At 37.4% G+C, this 20,056-nt stretch overlaps 1 protein-coding gene across 2 annotated transcripts in view; it reads right to left on the bottom strand.

Annotated features, from left to right (window-relative positions):
• ADAM28 (ADAM metallopeptidase domain 28) overlaps positions 1–20,056 on the bottom strand; it is a 58,549-nt gene that overhangs the window by 20,021 nt on the left and 18,472 nt on the right. For both annotated transcript variants that reach the window (XM_024747758.1, XM_024747760.1), the window contains exons 7-12: positions 19,210–19,281; positions 18,240–18,311; positions 13,329–13,498; positions 10,674–10,758; positions 3,426–3,556; positions 532–709 (exon numbers count right to left, since the gene is read on the bottom strand). In XM_024747758.1, coding sequence (XP_024603526.1) covers positions 532–709; positions 3,426–3,556; positions 10,674–10,758; positions 13,329–13,498; positions 18,240–18,311; positions 19,210–19,281 — 708 coding nt within the window. The remainder of the gene's footprint in view (positions 1–531; positions 710–3,425; positions 3,557–10,673; positions 10,759–13,328; positions 13,499–18,239; positions 18,312–19,209; positions 19,282–20,056) is intronic.

The raw sequence follows: 20,056 nt of genomic DNA, 5'->3' as shown, positions 1-20,056 counted from the left end.
GTTCGTGCCCCGGTCTGGGAAGATCCCACATGCCGCGGAGCGGCTGGGCCCATGAGCCATGGCCGCTGAGCCTGCGTGTCCGGAGCCTGTGCTCCGCAACGGGAGAGGCCACAACAGTGAGAGGCCCGCGTACTGCAAAAAGAACCCCAAAAAACTCTTGCCCTTATTCAAACAAACATCATCTGGGAAAGATTCCTTTGTCTCACAGAAGGGATAAATGTGTAATCCTATTTTGAAGTACTGAAAGGCCAACCCCCTGAGAGCTTGGCCTGGTGCTCACATTAGGTATTAATAAGATGGGGGCAAAGGTCCCATTCAGAATCCTGGCTGCCCTGTCAAGAGGATGGGACAAAGCCAGGCACTTCGAATGGTAAAAAGTCCTGAGTCCCAAAGTTGGCCTAACAAATGTCTACAAACAAACATTTACAAAATTACAAGAAGTGTGATTTTTTTAGTGAACTGCACGTTGATAGTTTATCTCTCAGCAATTGAAAAACAAAGTAGATCATTTTAGAAAGAACTTGGTGGTACCTCGGGGGTCCCACAGTCACAGTCTTCTCCCATTTCTAACAACTGGTTCCCACAGATTGGGGTGGATATGATATCTGTAGGCAGCGGAATGTTAAAGAGGCAATTGGATAATTTATCTTCCAAGAATTTTTCATAGCTGACACGGCTGCAGGAACTGAAGTCCGTAGGTATATAGAAGCTGTAAAGGTAAGGAAAAAGAAAATGGAATACAGTAACGCTGAGCAGATAGGGGGAAATATCAGGCATTGGGTGTGATACACTCAAAACGTGACCCAAAAGATCAAAGGGAAGACACTCACCAACTGCTAAATCATGAGCTCTTATTTTTGTGCCTGAAGTAGCCCACCTGGGCAGGTATAAACACCTCCAGCTTAATGAACAAGGCAAGTATGGTCACATCTTAAAATAGAACATCCAGGCTGCTGTTTAATAAACTAAAAATCCTTCTAATTTATCCAGATAATCTCATTCAGCCTTCGGTCGTTTTGGTTTTGAAGTCTTAAAGGCACTAAAATTATATTTATTTACATGTTTAAGAATTCATTTTCCTTCAGAGGGATTTCTACTGACAGCCTCTCTTCATTCCACAAATAACAATGAGGTTAAAAAAGCAGTAGCCGGGCTTCCCTGGTGGCGCATTGGTTGAGAGTCCGGCTGCCGATGCAAAGGACATGGGTTTGTGCCCCGGTCCAGGAAGATCCCACATGCCGCAGAGCGGCTGGGCCCGTGAGCCATGGCCGTTGAGCCTGAGCGTCCGGAGCCTGTGCTCCTCAACGGGAGAGGCCACAACAGTGAGAGGCCCGCGTACTGCAAAAAAAAAAAAAAGCAGTAGCCAAGGGGGTTGCAGGGGAGGGAAGGAATGGGAGTTTGGGATTAGAAGAGGCAAACTATTATACATAAGATGGATAAACAACAAGGTCCTACTGTATAGTACAGGGAACTATATTCAATACCCTGTGACAAACCATAATGGAAAAGAATATGAAAAAGAATATATATGCCTACTTATCTGAGTCACTTTGCTGTACAGAAGAAATTAACACAACATTGTAAATCAACTATACTTAAAATTTAAAAATTTTAAACTACAGTAATATATGTGAGAGATAGCATAAGATATGTAACTGGCATGCAGCCATATGCTGTTTTGTGGAAGGGCATGGGAGACTAACCCTAGCTTGAATGAGCTGGGAGAGGGAAATACAAAAAGAGGAAATGAACACATAAAAGGGATGTGGGGTTCTTAAAAATAAAATTCCAGGGCAGTTTTGCCTAAGGTGTGGCAGGAATGTGTAATCTCTTTTCAAAGACTCTCGTCATCTTCCTATGAGAACATTCTTCTTTTTTAAAAAAAAAATTTATTAGAGTATATTTGCTTTACAATGTTGTATTAGTTTCGCATATACAGCAAAGTGAATCAGTTATACATATACATAAATCCACTTTTTTAGATTATTTTCCCATATAGGCCATTACAGAGTATTTAATAGAGTTCCTTGTGCGATACAGTAGGTCCTTATTATCTATTTTATATCTAGTAGTGTGTATATGTCAATCCCAGTCTCCCAATTTATCTGCCCCCCACTTTACACCCTGGTAACCATTCGTTTGTTCTCTACATCTGTATCTATTTCTGTTTTGTAGCTAAGTTCATTTGTACCCTTTTTTTAGATTCCACATATAAGTGGTATCATATATTTGTCTTTGTCTGACAGTTCACTCTGTATGACAATCTCTAGGTCCATCCATGTTGCTGCAAATGGCATTATTTCATTCTTTCTTATGGCTGAGTAATATTCCTTTGTATGTATGTACCACATCTTCTTTATCCATTCCTCTGTTGATGGACATTTAGGTTGCTTCCATGTCCTGGCTATTGTAAATACAGCTGCAATAAACATTGGGGTTGCATGTACCTTTTCGAATTATGGTTTTCTCTGGATATATGCCCAGGAGTGGGATTATATGGTAACTCTATTTTTAGTTTTTTAAGGAACCTCCATACTGTTCTCCATTGTGGCTGCACCAATTTACATTCCCACCAACAGTATAGGTGGGTTCCCTTTTCTCCACACCCTCTCCAGCATTTATTGTTTGTAGATTTTTTGATGATGGCCATTCTGACCCATGTGAGTTGATACCTCATTGTAGTTTTGATTTACATTTCTCTAATAATTAATGATGTTGAGCATCTTTTCATGTGCTTTTTAGTCATCTGTATGTCTTCTTTGGAAAAATGTCTATTTAGATCTTCTCATTTTTTGATTGGTTGGTTTGTTTTTTTGATATTGAGCTGCATGAGCTGTTTGTACATTTTTGGAGATTAATCCCTTGTTGGTTGCTTTGTTTGCAAATATTTTCTCCCATTCTGAGGGTTGTCTTTTTGTTTATGGTTTCCTTTGCTGTGCAAAACCTTTTAAGTTTAATTAGGTCCCATTTGTTTATTTTTTTTATTATTTTCATTACACTAGGAGGTGGATTGTTGTCCCCTGCATCGGCAGGCGGACTCTCAACCACTGTGCCACCAGGGAAGCCCCATTCTTCTTTAATTACATTTTTCTTCTAAAACTTCTCCATTACCACCACCCAATCTGAATTCACTGAAAATGTGATAAATGCTAATGATTTTATGAACCCAGATCTTGTGTAGCTAAGATGAGGATAAAGTGACACATCACCCCAACAGCAAAGAGACAGTATGTTTAAACTATGTCTCAGTTAATGAAAAACATTACACATAGATGAGGTACAAGGTAGTTTGGTATAGATACACATCCATGGTTTTGTCCTGATACTGCTATTTAATAATTTGAAAGTTTGAACATGTCATTGAAGATGACAGCCCAGCGTGAATCCAAAACACAGATAAACAGCATCTTCCCAGAAAGACTCACCTTAGTGCTCTGTCCATCACACATACTGTAGAAGGGCACTTGCAAGCATAGGTGTCATGAAACATTCCGAAGTTATGGCCCATTTCATGGGCCATGGTCCCTGCAGTGATGAGCATGTTGTGACTGTGGTCCTGAGGATGAGAATAGGGAGACAGATACTCTGGTTTGCAAACTGAATTATCACTCAGGACATAATTAAGTATTTTCACTGTAGTCAAGTGGAGTAGAGAGTCTTGATTTTAGCTTCAGTTTCCTCACCTTACCCATCTCTTCCCCTCTCTCCTTCTCTTCCCTTCTCTCCTGTCTCTCACCCTGACTTTCTCTGCCTTTTTGTCTCTCTGTCTCTGTATCTCTTGCTGTCTCTCCCCCCAACACACACACCCCTTTGGTACTGAATCCCCATCACAAGGCATAAGGCTACTCTCTGTTCTTGTCAATGGGTCCCTATAATGAAAATTTTTGTTATTTTCTGCCATGGCGGATAATGACAACCTTTTTTTCAACAATAATAAGAAATTAGAATTTTTAAAAACTGATTTACCTCCCCCCTCACATTTGGATTGTTTTTCAAATTCTTTCCAATTTATCAATAATTGGAGGTCTTTAATGTATTTAGTTCATAGGGATCTAGACGTGCTCATGAACCTAGAACTTTAGAACCACTGGTACCTTTTTCAAATCTACTACTGCCAAGACTAGACATCAGTCAACTCCAGACTTCCCTTACTGCATGAAGTTCAGCGAGTAGCCAACTTCATTACCAGATTGTTTCTGATTAAAGGTGTTGGACCAGGACATCCAAGTTATCCAGAAGCAATAAAACAACACGAAAGAATCATTGCTGGTTGTAATTTCCCAGTAGGGATGCAGGAATATGCCAATAACACCCACCCACAGAAAACTGATTCCCTTATGTACTTCGTTTCAAAGAACAAAAGAGAGAAGTCCATCAGGCACAGTACAAGGCTGGCAAACAAGGAACACGTATGTGAGACAGGAAGTTAACACCTACCACTCACAATATTGTTGCATCCTATTGAGGTGAACCTGGTAACCTTACTATCTATTAAGATGGAGAGTCTTCAGTGGGGACAGAAACAAACCAAACCATTTAAGAAAAAAAGAAATGTGTTTAAATAGACACTTTCCAGATTGCCTTATTTGAGGTTCCTTCAAATTTAGCGTACCTTCCTTTAAATAATTATTTTCATAACTTAAATGGTTTTTTCTACTGGAATTACCTCCATCCTCTCTTCCCCTTCAATCCAATCCAAGCTCTGAGGTTCATTTTAACGGAACTTTTCCTGACCACATTACTCTTCATCAACAATCCTCTCCTCTGGATTCCTACTGCAGTTTTAAGTCTATTGGGTTGGTCAAAAAGTTTGTTCAGGTTTTTTCCATAACATCTTATGGATGTTACTATCATATATTATTAACTATTGCTTTAAGTGGGCTAGTTTCTCTTCCAGTTTTATGGTAGGCACTTTCAAGCTTTAAAATACATATTTTACTTCCTCCGTTTATGACAGGAAGCCTATCATAAACCTAGACTCATAAGATATATTGGGGAGATATATACATATTCACTGACGGGAGAAGTAGCAACAACCTATAGCAGAACTGCCGACCTGTTACAGATAGGGCATGAGTTTAACACGCACACACACACACACAGCCCCCACACAAAACTACAAAAACCTCTACTCCTGAGAGAGAGGGGCAGACAAAAATCCTGAGTCTAGGATCCTATATTGATATCAAGTGAGGTTTTCTGCCATTGCAGGAGGGCCAGCAAACTCTCTTCCAGGAATGATCTGCAAAAGTCAGAAAGCAGACTTTTGCTGCCATTGAAAGGACGCAGGATCACTGAGAAAGCCTAGCTGCTGAGACCCAGGGCCTGATGAAAACTGAAATTAGACAAAGTCAGATGAGAATTCCCTGACCCCTGTTTCTCATCACCAGATAACAGAAAGCTGGACAGAGCATCCCACCCAAACTTATTGTAGTCAGATTCACAATTTTCTAGAACCAATCCTAGAGCTGAGGTCACAAGGCAACAAAGCTGAAATCTAAGGAAAGACAGGCTGGCACCTAGTGGGAGAGGTGGACGTGAACTTCTGTTTACCTGGGGCAGACACTACCATATGCCAGTAATAACTCATACAAAACATTAAAAACTGATGTGAAGTGAGAGTAGCATCGACATATATATACTACCAAACGTAAAACTGTCACCTAGTGGGAAGCAGCAGCATAGCACAGGGAGATCAGCTCGGTGCTTTGCGATGACCTAGAGGGGTGGGATAGGGAGGGTGGGAGGGAGGCTCAAGAGGGAGAGGATATGGGGATATATGTGTACATACAGCTGATTCACTTTGTTGTGTGACAGAGGCTACTGCAGTATTGTGAAGCAGTTATACTCCAATAAAGAGCTATTAAAAAAAAAGTGTGGTGGAAACACCAAAAAAAACCCCCAAAAAACTGATAAATGTTGATTGTGGAATAGCAAGAGAATATGCAAAATGTGAGGAATTCAGAAATTAGAGAAATTCCCACGTATTCACAGATTTTTCTCCACATAACGTCACTAAGTCAGAGTTCTGGGAAATCCTCCATCATGGTATTGACCTGGGGGAGCAGAACAGCAGTAGCAAAGGCATGAAACCCCTTCACAATCCTTCTCCCTTCTCCCTGTAATGGAGCAAACATGACCAGCACCAGGGTGAGCTAAGTGCCTCACTTGGCTTACTCTAGTCCTAGCCCTAACTAAGGTCTTAAACTTCTAAGAGAAGGGCAACAAATCTTGTCACCCTTAACGCACTGGTGAAGTCTCAGTGCAACTGTGAAAAATAAAAAGAAAGGGGAAAAAAAAAAACCAAAAGCAAAAAACCTCTACCACTGGAGGAGAGGGGCAGAAGGGGCAGGAATGCCTGCTGGGTTTACGTCACTAGAGGTCTCTACCATCTGGCAGTGGATCAGAATCACTGGAAGGACCCATGCCAGAAACTAAGAGATGCAGGACTTCCCTAAGACTGAGCTTAATGAGAACAAAAGGACATGCCCTCCTCCCACCAAAAGTCCAGCGATCATCCAGCAACAACAACCTATGGATGGGAGATGGATGACAGCTTAGAGACTCCCTGTGAGGTGCAGGAAAGCCCCAAAGATGAGTGTGGAACACACAGTGAGAAAGACTCTGGCAAACCGTCCTTCATTCTAAACACAAAATAACGTGAGAGGAATTTAACATCTGTGATGCACTGAGATGTCCATACCAATCAAAAAATCCCGAACCCAGCTCAACTCCTGCTAGATTGATTCAGATCTTCACACTGAAGTCCTAGAAGAAGGAAAGAAGTGATCATTTCCAGGCCAAAAATTATTTACCTCAGACTATTGCCTTTCATGAGAGGCCTAACTTTCAACAAAAAGTAATAAGGCCTCACCCCCCCAAAAAACAATACCTTGCCGATCAACAGAACCAGACTCAGATTATTAGTGCTATCGGAGAGGCACTTTAAAATAACTATGATTAATGTGTTAAAAGCTTCAGTGGGAAAGATGAATATCATATAAGACTGGATGGAAAATTTCAGAAGAGAGTTGGACACCATAAGAGAGAATCAAATGGAAACACTAGAATTGAAAAAGACAGTAACAGAGATGAATAATGCCTTCCATAGGCTTAACAGTAGATCCGGAATAGCTGAGGAAAGAATCAGTGGATTTAATGTTTCAACAGAAATTACCCAAATGGTAACACGAATTGAAAAAAATGATAAAAAGGAAAAACCAAACAAAATGAAACAAACATGGAGATACAAGTTTTGTGGGGTAATATAGAATGATCATACATATATGTTCAATTACTTATACGTAATTGAAATCCCAGAAAGTAAAAAGGATGAGAATGGAAGAGAAGAAATATTTGAAGACATAATGGCCTAAAATTTTCCAAAATTAATCACAAATACCAAGCCCCAGGACAAAGGAACACTAAGTAGGATAAATTACCTCTCCCCACAAAAACCCCTTAGTTATAACATAATTATAATTATAATCAAATTGAAGAAATTAAGGACAAAGGAAAAATATTAAAATCAGAAAAAAAAAAAAACACCCACACACATTAGAGAGGAACAAAGATAAAGTTTACAGCAGATTTCTCGTTAGGAACTCCAGCAGACAGTGAGATCACTAAAAGTGCTGAAAGAAAAACACTATCCACCCAGAATTGTCAACCCAGTGAAATATATATACAAGAATGAAAGAGAGATAAGGTCATCTTCTTACAAAAATGGAAAGAATTCATGGACAGGAGACTTGTATTATAAGAAATATTTTTAAAAAAATTCTTATGGAAGAAAAAATACATTATGCCAGATAGAAATTTTCTCTCTGCAAAGAAAGGAAGAATGTTGGGAATGTAACCAAAATAAGCACCAGTAAAGATAAGATAAATGGAAAACTAATTTTTTCTCATCTTAAATTGCACAGCAAGATGACTTTTAAAGAAAAATTAGCAACAGTGTATATTGTAGTTATAGTATATGCGAAGTTAAACATTTGATAAAAATAGCACAAAGGATGGAAGGGAGTAATTAGAGGTGTTCCCTTGTAAAGTCCTTATACTATATGTGAACCAGTTAATACCATTTCAAGGTAAAACATACAAGCAGAGATGTATAATAAACCCCAGGGTAACCATTAAAAAGAAACAAATCAATAAAAAGCTAATAATGGAGATAAATGAAATTTTTTTTAATATACTCAATCCTAAAAAGGCAGAAAAAATAGAAGAGATGGCATAGGAAACATCTAGCAAAATGAAAGATTTTAATCCAACAATATGAATAATGATATTACATATAAATTATTTAAACATACCAAATAAAAGACAGAGATTGTCAGATTAGATAAAAAATAAAATCCATGTATATACTATCTAGCAGAAACCTTCTTTAAATGTAAAGAAATACATATGCTAAAAATAAAAGTAAGGAAGAGGTTGTATCAAGTACACTATAGCCACAAAGTATTGGAGTGATTATACTGAATTTGGACAAAGTAGACTTCAGAATAGGAATATTTCAGGGAAATAGAGGCACATAATATGATAAATGGATCAGTTCTCCAACAAGACATGACAACTCTGTGTATTCACTTTACAATAGAGCTTCAAAATACATGAAGTGAAACTTATAGAACTGAAAGAAGAAACAGACACATCTACAGTTCTGCCTGGATACTTAAACACTCTCTCCATAAACGATTCAAAAGAACTGAACACTATAAGTCAACCTGACATAACTGACAATTACAGAACACTCCAACAACAGTAGGACACATTCTTTTTGAAGTTCATATGGGGCAATGACCAAGAACAAACCTCAAAAAAATTTAAAATATCAAAATTCTACAAAGTATATTCCCAGACTATTATGAACTAAATTGTGTCCTGCCCACTAATTCATATGTTGAAGCCCTAACTCCTAACATGACTGTATTTGGAGATAGAATCTTCAAAGGGATAATTAGGTTAGACGAGGTCATAAGGGTGGGGCCCTAATACAATAAGACTGATGTCCTTATGAGAAGAGGAAGAGACACCAGGGGTAAGTGTGCACAGAAAAACGGCCACATGAGGGCACAGCAAAAAGGTGGTCATCATCAAGCCAAGGAGACAGGCCTCAGATACCTTGTCACCTAAAGCTACTGACACCTTGATCTTGGATTTCCAGCCTCCAGAACTGTGAGAAAATAAATTTCTGTTGTTTAAACCACACAGGCGATAGTATTTTGTTATGGCAGCCCCAACAAATGAATACACAGACCATGACAGAATAACAGAATTAAACTAAAAAGTCAATAATGAAAATTATTACAATACACATCTAAATAATACATGAGTCAAAAAGAAATTAAGGGGACTTCCCTGGTGGTGCAGTGGTTAAGAATCTGCCTGCCAATGCAGAGGACACGGGTTTGATCCCTGGTCCAGGAAGATCCCACATGCTGCGGAGCAACTAAGCCCGTGTGCCACAACTACTGAGCCTGAGTGTCACAACTACTGAAGCCTGTGCGCCTAGGGCCTGTGCTCCGCAACAAAGATAAGCCACTGCGATGAGAAGCCCATGCACCACAATGAAGAGTAGCCCCTGCTCGCTGCAACTACAGAAAGGCTGCACGCAGCAACAAAGACCCAACGCAGCCAAAAATAAATAAATGAATAAATAAATTTATTAAAAAGATTAGCAAATATTTTTAACTTAATGAAAATGAAACCACACGTATCCAAAAAACTTGGATGCAGCTAAAGCAGTGCATAGTGGGAAATTTATAGCATTAAATGATTATATGTGAAAAGAAGAAAACCCTCAAATTCACAATCTAAAATTCTTCCTTAAGTAACTACAAAAAGAGTAACAAATTAAATGCAGAGAATGCAGAAAAAATCAATAATCAAGACAAGAGCGGAAATCAATGAAATTGAAACTAGGAAAGCCTCAGTAAAGCAAAAACTGTTTCCTTGAGATCAATAAAATTGATATACCTTTGGCCAGACTGATCATGGGGAAAAAAAAACCCCACAAATTACTAATATGAATGATAGAGGGAAAATCACTACAAATCCTACAGATATTAAAAGGATAGTAATGGAATATCATCGACAAATATATGCCAACTTAAATGGACAACTTTCCTTGAAGACACAAACTACCAACGCTCACTCAAGAAGAGATAAATAACCTGAGAAGTCCAATATCTATTGAGGAAATTGAAAATGTAGTTTAAAAATTTTCCACAAAAACATGCCAGACCCATATGGTTTTACTAGTGAATTATACCAAACATTTCAGGAAGGAATAATACTAATTTTACTCAAATATTCCAGAAAATCGAAGAGTTGGGAGCACATCCTTTACCCTGACACTTGCTCTAATAACAAAACCTGAAAAACACATTACAGGATAAGATAACTACAGACTAATATCCCTCATGAATATAGATGCAAAAATCCTCAACGTATGTTACCATGTTGACTCCAGCAATATATACAAATAATACATTATGACCATGTTGGGTTTATACTGGATATGCAAGATTGATTCAACATTTGAAATTCAGTCACTGTTTTTTACCATGCCAAAGGACCAAAGGAGAAAAACTACATGACCTTCTCAACAGATGCAGCACAACAGCATTTGACAGGCTTGAGCTGTAGAACCAACAGTTTAAACAAACCTGAACAATGCCAACAGAATGATACGGAGAGCACATTGTAGACATGAAAGCAAGGCCCACAGTTGTTCCAGAAAATTCACTTGCCCTGCGAAAAAGAGAGAAATTGATAAAGCTTATGACTCTAAGTATATTTTCTATAGACAATTCATCCAGAACCCTAACTAATTAACAGAGAAACTCACATCGCGAATCATCACTCAAATATTTCCTTCAGCGAGTTTGCAGAAGGCATTTTTAAAAATACAATGGTTTTCATACCGCCTAAATCCAAGCATCTGGGAGTAATCACTTTAATATTTTATATCTCTTATTCATGATTCTTATATTTTTCATTGTGGAATTCATCTCTTGTCAGGAAATAAAGGGGGATTTTTTTTCTAACAAATATTTTGCTTTATATATACATATGTATGTATAAATTTATATAAATATATAAATTAAGATGAAACATGTTTCACCTTAATTTATGTTCTCCTCATGTATTTTTATATATGTTTACTTTTATTTTAGCACTGTTTTAGCTGTAGCTTGATTTAAGTTTGGGCTCATTCTATAAGTATTTGTGTTATTGAAGCATTTATGCATTTGCAATATTTGTCCTATTGGAGCGACATTTGAACCACTTGCATTTATTTATGTAGATGATATATTTGGTCTTTAGTAATTTTAATTTCTATTTTGGTTTTATTTCATTTTTTCTTTCAACTTTTAATAATTCCATGTGCTTTTTTGTTATTATTATTCTGTTATTATTGTCTGTTAAGAATCTGACCCTGGTTTGCATCTAGAAATTTGCAAGTATGCATCATTTTTAAAATTCCCTTAGTAGGTGCATTTACATAAAAAGTTGAACCTATATTTTCCCACTTATCAACATAAAGAATGGCAAGTACACATTCTGCCATGAAAAATGAGGAAATGAGAGAACTTCCTGCCACTTTCCATTCCCTATGGAGATTTCAATATCTGTTATTCTGTAATGATATTTTGTATGATACATGATATTTTAAAGATTTATGGCATTTATATTCTCTTTTAAAATTATATTGTGAAATTATTTATACTTAAGTCTACATTTTTGTGGATTTAATTCTTACTACCAGCTCATTTATAAAAAATAAAATCTTCCTCCATTATGGGATTACCTATTTTGGTTTCTCTTTTCAGTGGATAGAGTATATTTGGACTCTAAGATTCATACCCGGTTATGTCCAGGTATAGGTATATTTTGTTAATTTGTCAGGTAAATGGTAAGGCTTTCAATTTACACATGAAAGGACAATTATTTCCTTCCATCCTTATCTTTTTAGTTCTTTTATCTTGTTTATTCTGGTCTATTCAGGAAATCTACTCTTGATATTGGATTACTATTTTTTATCTATACATCTGTCATCTTGTCTATAATTTATATTTCTCTACCCTATTACTTCACAATACTGGATTCAACTACCATTTTAGCTTTGTCCTGGGACCAGTCTGGTAAGAGTTGAATTCCCTTACTACTTACTACCTTCGAGACCCTGGAAAATCACCAAACCACTCCCCAAAATGAGCTATGTCTTGTGGTGGGCCCCTGAGTCTGGAACTCATCTTTCCAAATTAAGGAACTGTGGCAGCTAGCCTTCAAAGATAACCCAATGAGCCAGCCTTGTGGTATTCATATCCTGTGTAGCACCTTCCCTAAAACTGGATAGGTCTATGACTTGTTCTTGACCAACAGAATACACCAGAAGTGATGTGTGATTTCTAAGACTGAGTCATAACAAGCCTTGAAGTTTTCTCCTGGGCCTGTTAGAATGCTTCTTCTGGGGAAAGCTAGTCACCTTGTTAAGATATCCAGAAATCTGAGACTGCCATATTGGAGGAAGTCCAAGTTAGCCACCTGAAAAGCTGTATATGCAAAGAGATGACCAACCGGCACCCCAGGCAAGGCACTAGACATATAAATGAAGAAGACTTATTTTAAGTCTGTAAGTTGCGGGCTGATGCATCATGCAGTCATAGATAACCAGCACAGAATATTAATTAATTCTGACAGGACCTAGTCCACTTATTTCCCATGACACCCACTGTTTTCTTAGGTAGTGAAACTCAAGTAATTTTAAGTCACTCTTTGTTGCCATCTGATTCCAGCTGCAAACCATCCGGCGAACTGTCTTGAGGCATATGCTTAGCAGTCTTGTGTCATTTATAGCTGTTGGATTTATTTCCCCTATTTTTTAAATTAGTCACTAATTAGTCATTTTGTCAGGATGGCAGAAGCATGGGATTAGAATATCATGTTCAATTTTCCTTCAGTCCTAGAAGTTAGTCCTGATTGGTACGTACAGCTAATCCATTCTTTTAAAACACTGAATCTAAATCCCTCTTGCCATTATCTAAACCCGCCTTTCCTTTCTGTTATACACAATCAAAACAAACAAGCTTGTTATGAATCATTGCTCACTTACTAGCCTCTCTCTTAAAAAAAAGAAAAAGAAATCGTTGGAACAAAAGTAAGAGCACATGCAACATAAGATCCAAATGAATACTTTTTAAACTTTTAACGCTCTATGTGTAAACCTGTAACCTGAGATACCATTTGCTTTGCCAAGGCTTTGAAAAACGTCTATGGCAAATACCACAGAACGCACAAAGGGGAAAATCTCTACATACGTGATTAACTGAGCAACATCATGACGCTTTCTTCTTAGGAGGACACCCCCCCTCCATTTAGCAAAACTTTCCAAGGTGAGGCTTGCATTGGGGGATATCTTTATCTTATCCTTGTCATTCCAGATTTCCATCCCAATTAAGGCAACATGAATATTGAGCTTTTTATAAAGCTGTTGAAAGAGAATAAATGGCAAAGTAACAACTCATAATGGTGTTATTATCTTTTAATATTTTCAATGTACTTTAGATCTTGAAACTTATTTACAACAGCACTGTAAAAACCTTCTTTCCAAACATACTTGTGAAGTGGAAGTTACCATCTCTTTTGGCAGACACTAGCATCCCCATTTGTAGGCAAGACAGGCACCCTTAGATATTTTAGGTCTATAAACTCCCTTTTTTGGGACAAAGGGTCTATTGAAACAAACTTTTCCTGTTTGCAACCTCAAAAAATATTATAATTTCCTGCTAGTAGTTCATGACTATGACTTTACTATAAATATATTTCCTCAAATGCTATGTTACTTCCTCAGAGTCATAATTTTTCAGAATTAGCAAGCTTGACTCGGTGCTGATTTGGACATCAGAAAAGGAGCAGGCTACATGAAAAAGTCCTGCATATGTGAGTTACAATAAAGTAAGGGACCTCTAATACTTGAAACTGGACTGAACCAAATAATCTACAATGCGTATAGAATAACCTTTAGAAATAACTAGTTAAGCTTATGAGAAAATACACTTACTCTAAAGATGAAAACTTAAATTACTACTATAGTTCATAAAACTGCACAGTGCTGGTCAAAGAGTACAAGCTTCCAGTTATAAGATGAGTAAGTTCTGGGGATCTAATGTACAACATGGTGACTAAAGTTAATAATACTGTATTCTATGCTTCAGAATTGCTAAGAGAGTAGATCTTTAATGTTCTCATCACAAAAAAGAAATGGTGGAATCATGTGACGTGATGGAGGTGTTAGCCAACCTATTAGGTGAGCGAACCTAATCACTTTGCAATATATAAGTGTATCAGATCAACACAATGAACTCCTTAAATTTGCCCAATGTAATATGCCAATTATATCTCAATAAAGCTGGGGGAAAAAACTACACAGTTACAGGCCTTCTCCTGGGGCAACTTTCTGCTGAGAAACCTGAGGAGATATTTTTTCAAAAAAACCAAGAAAACAAGAAAAGTGTTGAGGAATGCAATTATCATCAAAAGCAAAGTAAAAATCTAATCAGATTAAAATCTTGCCTTTGATTTTTTTTCCAACTTCCTTATTCCTCTCTTCTTTATCTTACTCACCTGACAAAACTCCAATCCCGGTTAAAACAAACTCTCCCTTCTGTCTCTCCTCCATCAAGCCCCGAACACAGACAGGGGAAAACAAATGATGTTGGCTGCTTTCACTTAGAAGCCATGACCACTAACCTCAAGTGATCTGAACCACCCTCCAGCAAACCTGCTGCATTTCCAAAACCCATTCACTCTCACAACCTTCTATACATTTTTTCATGCTTGCTCTTCTTTCTCAAAAATTCTGCCACCTTCTTTTAAATCCTCACTTTGAGCAGATGTCCCTGCTGCCAAATTCATCGAAGAGCATAGATGCAACCAGAAGAGAATCTCCACAAGCTCCCACCCCGTCCACCCACTGGTCTACACCTGTTCAAACAACATGTGCTTCCCCTTCCTCACTATCTGAATGAACTGTGAGCCCAAGGCCAACTTCTCCATGCATGCACTGGACCTGCCATCTCTCCCCAGATCAAAGAGATTCCTCCAAAAATTATTCCATCTGTTTTTCACTGTCAGTGTTTAGCCTTTTGTGCAGTGGTTCTCATCAGCATATAAAGGATGCCTCATCGTGGCGGGACCGGAATTTCTCTTTATGATTCTTCCTCCAATGACTTATGCCCCATTTCTCTGCTTCCATTTATAACAAAACTTCTGTATTTGCTGTCTCTAATTCCACTTCTTTCATTGTCTCCTGGACTCCCTGGAATCATGCTTTCACACTCCACAGGAACTTGCTCCATCCAGGAGACCAATAACTTCTACTTTGTTAAATCCAGTGGCCAGTTCCTGGTCCTCAGAACATTTCACATCATTGATCATGTCTTCCTTTGATAGATTTTTGTTTCAAGTAGCTTCTAGAATAACAACCTCTCCTGGATTTCCTCCTATCTCACTGTCTACTCCTTGGTCTCACCTCCACTCTCACCTCTTCCCCTCTTACTCCTCCTTAGAGAAGTACTTCAAGTATATATCTTTGTATCCTCTTCCTACTTATCTACACCCATTCCCTTGTTGATTTTACAAACATTTTCTGCAAAGGTCCAGGTAGAAAATATTTTAGGCTTTGAGGCCATGTGGTTTTGGTTGCAATTACTCACCACCTTTGTTATTGTAGCAGGAAAGCAACCATAAACAATGTAAACAAATGGGCATGACTGTGTTTGAATAAAACTTTATTTTATAAAAAGGCAACAGGCCAGAGTTGGTCCACAGGCTACAGTTTGCTAACCTGTGTCTTATGCCATCTGTATGTGCTAAAGTCATAGATTTATATCTATGGACCTGGACCTGCCATCTCTTGCCCTGAACTTCAATCTTGTATCTCCAGCATTTCCACCTAGAAATTTTTATACAAAGAGATATCTCAAAGTTGCTGTGTCCAAAATGGAAAACCTAATCTTTCCTCTGATAGATTTCCATCATCCCCCACCATTTTTCCCCATTCTTGAAGTTGCTTAGGTCAAAACCCTTGGTGTCACCTGACTCCACTCTTTTTCTTATGCTTCTCATCTTCCACCCACCTCGTAAACCCAGTTGACTCTGTCCAGACATCAGATCTTCTCAATAGGTCTCCCATCACTGCCTTTTCTCAAGCCACCATCTTCTCTTGCCCTGAATTATGACACGATTCTCCTACCTGGTCTTGTTTCTGCCCTTGCTTTCCTTCAGTTTATTTTCAACAGAATGGCCAACGTAATCTTTTAAGAACACAGATCTGAACATGTCACACCTCAGCTCAGGCTTTCCAATGTCTTCCTCATTCGTTAAGAATAACAAAGTGCTAAATACCATATGATATCACTTATATGTGGAATCTAAAATATGACATAAATGAACCTATCCACGAAACAGAAACCGACTCACACACATAGAGAACAGACTTGTGGTTGCCAAAGGAGAGGGGGGTGGGAGAGGGAAGGATTTGGAGTTTGAGATTAGCAGATGAAAACTATTATATATAGGATGGATAAACAACAAGGTCCTACTTATAGCACAGGGAACTACACTCAGTATCCTGTGACAAACCATAATGGAAAAGAATATGAAAAAGAATGTGTATATGTGTGTGTGTGTGTGTATAACTGAATCACTTTGCTGTACAGCAGAGCAGAAATTAACATAACATTGTAAATCAACTATACTTCAGTTAAAAAAAAGAATAGCAAAGTCCTTACGCAGACCCACAGGGCCTTCAGGTTCTGGCCACTGCTACCTTTAGATATCATCTCCCACCCTAGCCCTGGCTTATTACAACCAGCCACAATGGCCTTCCCCTTATTCCTCAAACAAGGCAATCTAGGTTCTGCCCTCAGGTCCTTTGCTTTGCCTAGGGTCAGACTTCTCTCCCTTCCTTCAAGTCTCTACTCAAATGTTATCCTATTAGAAATGACTTCCCTAACACAGCACCCAAGATATCTCAATCTTTCTCCTCTCTCTCTCTCTCTCCCTTTCTCTCTTTTTAAAAACTCTGCTTTATTTTTCTTTATAGCACTTATCACCATCTTACATACTCTTTATTTGACTTGTTTGCCTCCTTGAACAAGGATGCTAACTTCCTGAAGGGAAGGATAACTCCTTGAAAAAAAGGGTATTTGTCAGTTTTGTCCCCCATTTTATTTCCGTAATCTAGAAAAGTACCGACACAAAGTAGGTGCTCAATAAATATGGCCAGTTCTTGGGGCTCATTAAGAGGAGTCAGCATACTCTTTGTGGTGAGAAGATGAGATATGACCTTGGTCATTGTACCCACCTTCGTTTTATTTCTATCCTCAGAGGATTTGCAGGACCACAAGTGACTCAGCCATTTCAACTAAGTAGGTAACCATATGTTCAACTAATAGGAAACTAACATATAGTTTAGTTTAGAACATATAGTTTAGTTTAAACTAAACTAACATATAGTTTAGTATAGTATAGAAGGTTGTGAGAGTGAATGAGTTTTGGAAATGCAGATTTAAATAGAAATGATATAAAAATCATTTTTTAAAAGTTTTTAGAAATTAGATAATAAAATCACGTTTAAAGAACCAAATCAACAGTTGTACAATGGAAACAGGCGTGGAAATCTAACCAATCTAAGTTGAAATCTTCTCTCTACCATTTCCTAACTTTGTGATTTTAGGCAAGTTATTTTGCATCTTAGAAACTAATTTCTTAGCTATAAATTACATTTAATAATATGTTAGCGTTGTTCAAGGATTAAATGAGATTAGGTATTGAAAGCTGCTATGTACCAGAGCTTGGCTTATTTTGTTTTTCGGTTGGTTGGTTGGTTGGTTTTCCATTTTCTTCCTTAGATTGGTTTTCTATTGGGATTTGTATGTCAGCATTTTCTTACTGGGTTTTAGAAAAATAAAAACCATGAAACAAAACCACCTCCTATACCTTCATGGACCTGAGAATAGTGTGGTGAGTATGTGAGATACTTCTCTATCATGTAATATTAATATTCAGTTAAGTTGCCAAAGTTGTGGTCACCCTTCAAGAGCCAGTAAGCAGTATTAGTCTTAGGACTATTGGCTTTTCTTCCCTGCTTCATGAACATTCATAGAAACACCCAATGGCACCACCTAGCAAATTGTTAAAATTACACTTAATAAAATATATCATACCATGCTGATGTAATTGACCATCTCAAACACCCTCTTTCTTATTTCCTCTTGATCTTGATTGTACTTTTTAAACTACAGACAAAATATAGACATTGATAGAAATGAATATAATTGGAAGGTAAGAAAAAGCAATTTCACTTTATTTTACTTATTATAACTAATGATCAGTTATAAAAGTTAACACTTAAACATTAAAAACAAAGCACTTCCTTATTTCTCTACCTAAATTAAAGCAGTCTGGCAGAAGAGATGATGTTTTGTCCCCTGAAGTACTAGCTCAGTGTAAAGCTCTAAGGAGCTATTGCAGACATATTTTCAGTTAAATACCATGGTTTCCTAAGCTGAGGAGCACTAGTGCAAGGAATAGTCTACTTATTTCAAAAAATATGAGCAGTAAGTGAATTTAGTATAATAAGAGAGGTCAAAATTTTAGGGTCCGAACTAACTTACATTATCGTAACACAAAAATTTTCCTTTTGAGAGCACACATGTGGACTTCAGGTTTAGAACAATCAATATATAAAATGCATTCTTATAAAAGAAGATTAACAATGAATATTACCAAAAAATCATCTTTTTCAGAAAATTCTATCCATTAGTTTTTTTTAAATTTTATTTACCACTCCCTGATGAGCATAAATTTTAATTTACCAATGATTTAACTACTTAACAGAAGACAAAGTGACAAAGGAATTTAATTGGAAAATAAGTTTGGGGCTCTTAAGACAATGAGAAAGGCACATTATAGTGCAAAAAAATCAGTTTATGCATATCATATTAGGTGTATATTCCTTAAAAGGTAAGATCATATCAGTCTAATTATATGTTATATTTCCTAGGTTCAAAACAATTTATAAAAAAGAATAGCTCATACTCATTATTTTTAAAAACTTATCCATTATTTAATATCTTGCATAATAAATTTATGTAGTATAGCATTTTAAAAGACACATTTATGTGATATAATTACCTCACCATTATCCAGGACCAAAAAATATTCTATGTATTTATTTTGTTCCCAAGCCTTCTGGTCTTTGGATTTCTATAATAAACATAAAAAAGAAGATTACTAAGACAACATCTTTCTCTGCAAGAGTCATTCTTAAATTTTAAATGAGTAATTTTGTAAGAGTTGGTTGGTCTGGGAATGAAGGAAGACAATATTACCATTTTGACTCTAACTAACCATCCAGAATCATCTGTAGACAAGGCTCAGAATGTCAGAGGTAGAAGAGACATTGGTGATATTCTAGTCTGGCCCCTTCCTTTTTACCAAAGGGTGTAAAGTATTACACAACTGAGTGCTAAAAATAAAACCAAAGTCTTCATATTTTTTGAACGGTGGACTTTCTCCACTAGCCTGCTGTGAAATAGAGGCACGTTAACTTCAGCATCCTCCTAGGATTTTGTTTTGTTTTGGTTGCCTTTTATTCCTATCCCAGTGAATACACCCTCCTTTACCAATGGTGCAAAGTCCAGAGCCACCGCAGCACCCAGTCTGTCCTTTTCTTCTCAGACAGTGCTTGATCTCCTTCCCACATTCCAAGCCTCCCTATTTTCAGTTTCTTTCTCTCCACAAAATGAAACAAAAACAAAAAACATGTTTCACAGTAGATTTTTTACTGATCTGGGTTCTTGAACTCTTTAATCAGTAGAAATTGGTAAGAGGCCAGATGAGAAATTCAGACAAGGGTTAGATGCATGAAGTAGGTAGCTACTTGTAACCACCTGGCCTCTAAAGGCAAAGGCTGGAGATATACATTTGATGGTAATTAGTGAAGTTCCTATTTAAATAAGACATAGCACTGGATGAGATT

The sequence above is a fragment of the Neophocaena asiaeorientalis genome, unplaced genomic scaffold, assembly GCF_003031525.2.
Source record: "Neophocaena asiaeorientalis asiaeorientalis breed wild unplaced genomic scaffold, Neophocaena_asiaeorientalis_V1.1 scaffold429, whole genome shotgun sequence".
NCBI classification, from domain to species: domain Eukaryota; kingdom Metazoa; phylum Chordata; class Mammalia; order Artiodactyla; family Phocoenidae; genus Neophocaena; species Neophocaena asiaeorientalis.
The sequence above is the reverse complement of the archived record's forward strand: the minus strand, read 5'-3'. Positions and strand labels throughout refer to the sequence as shown.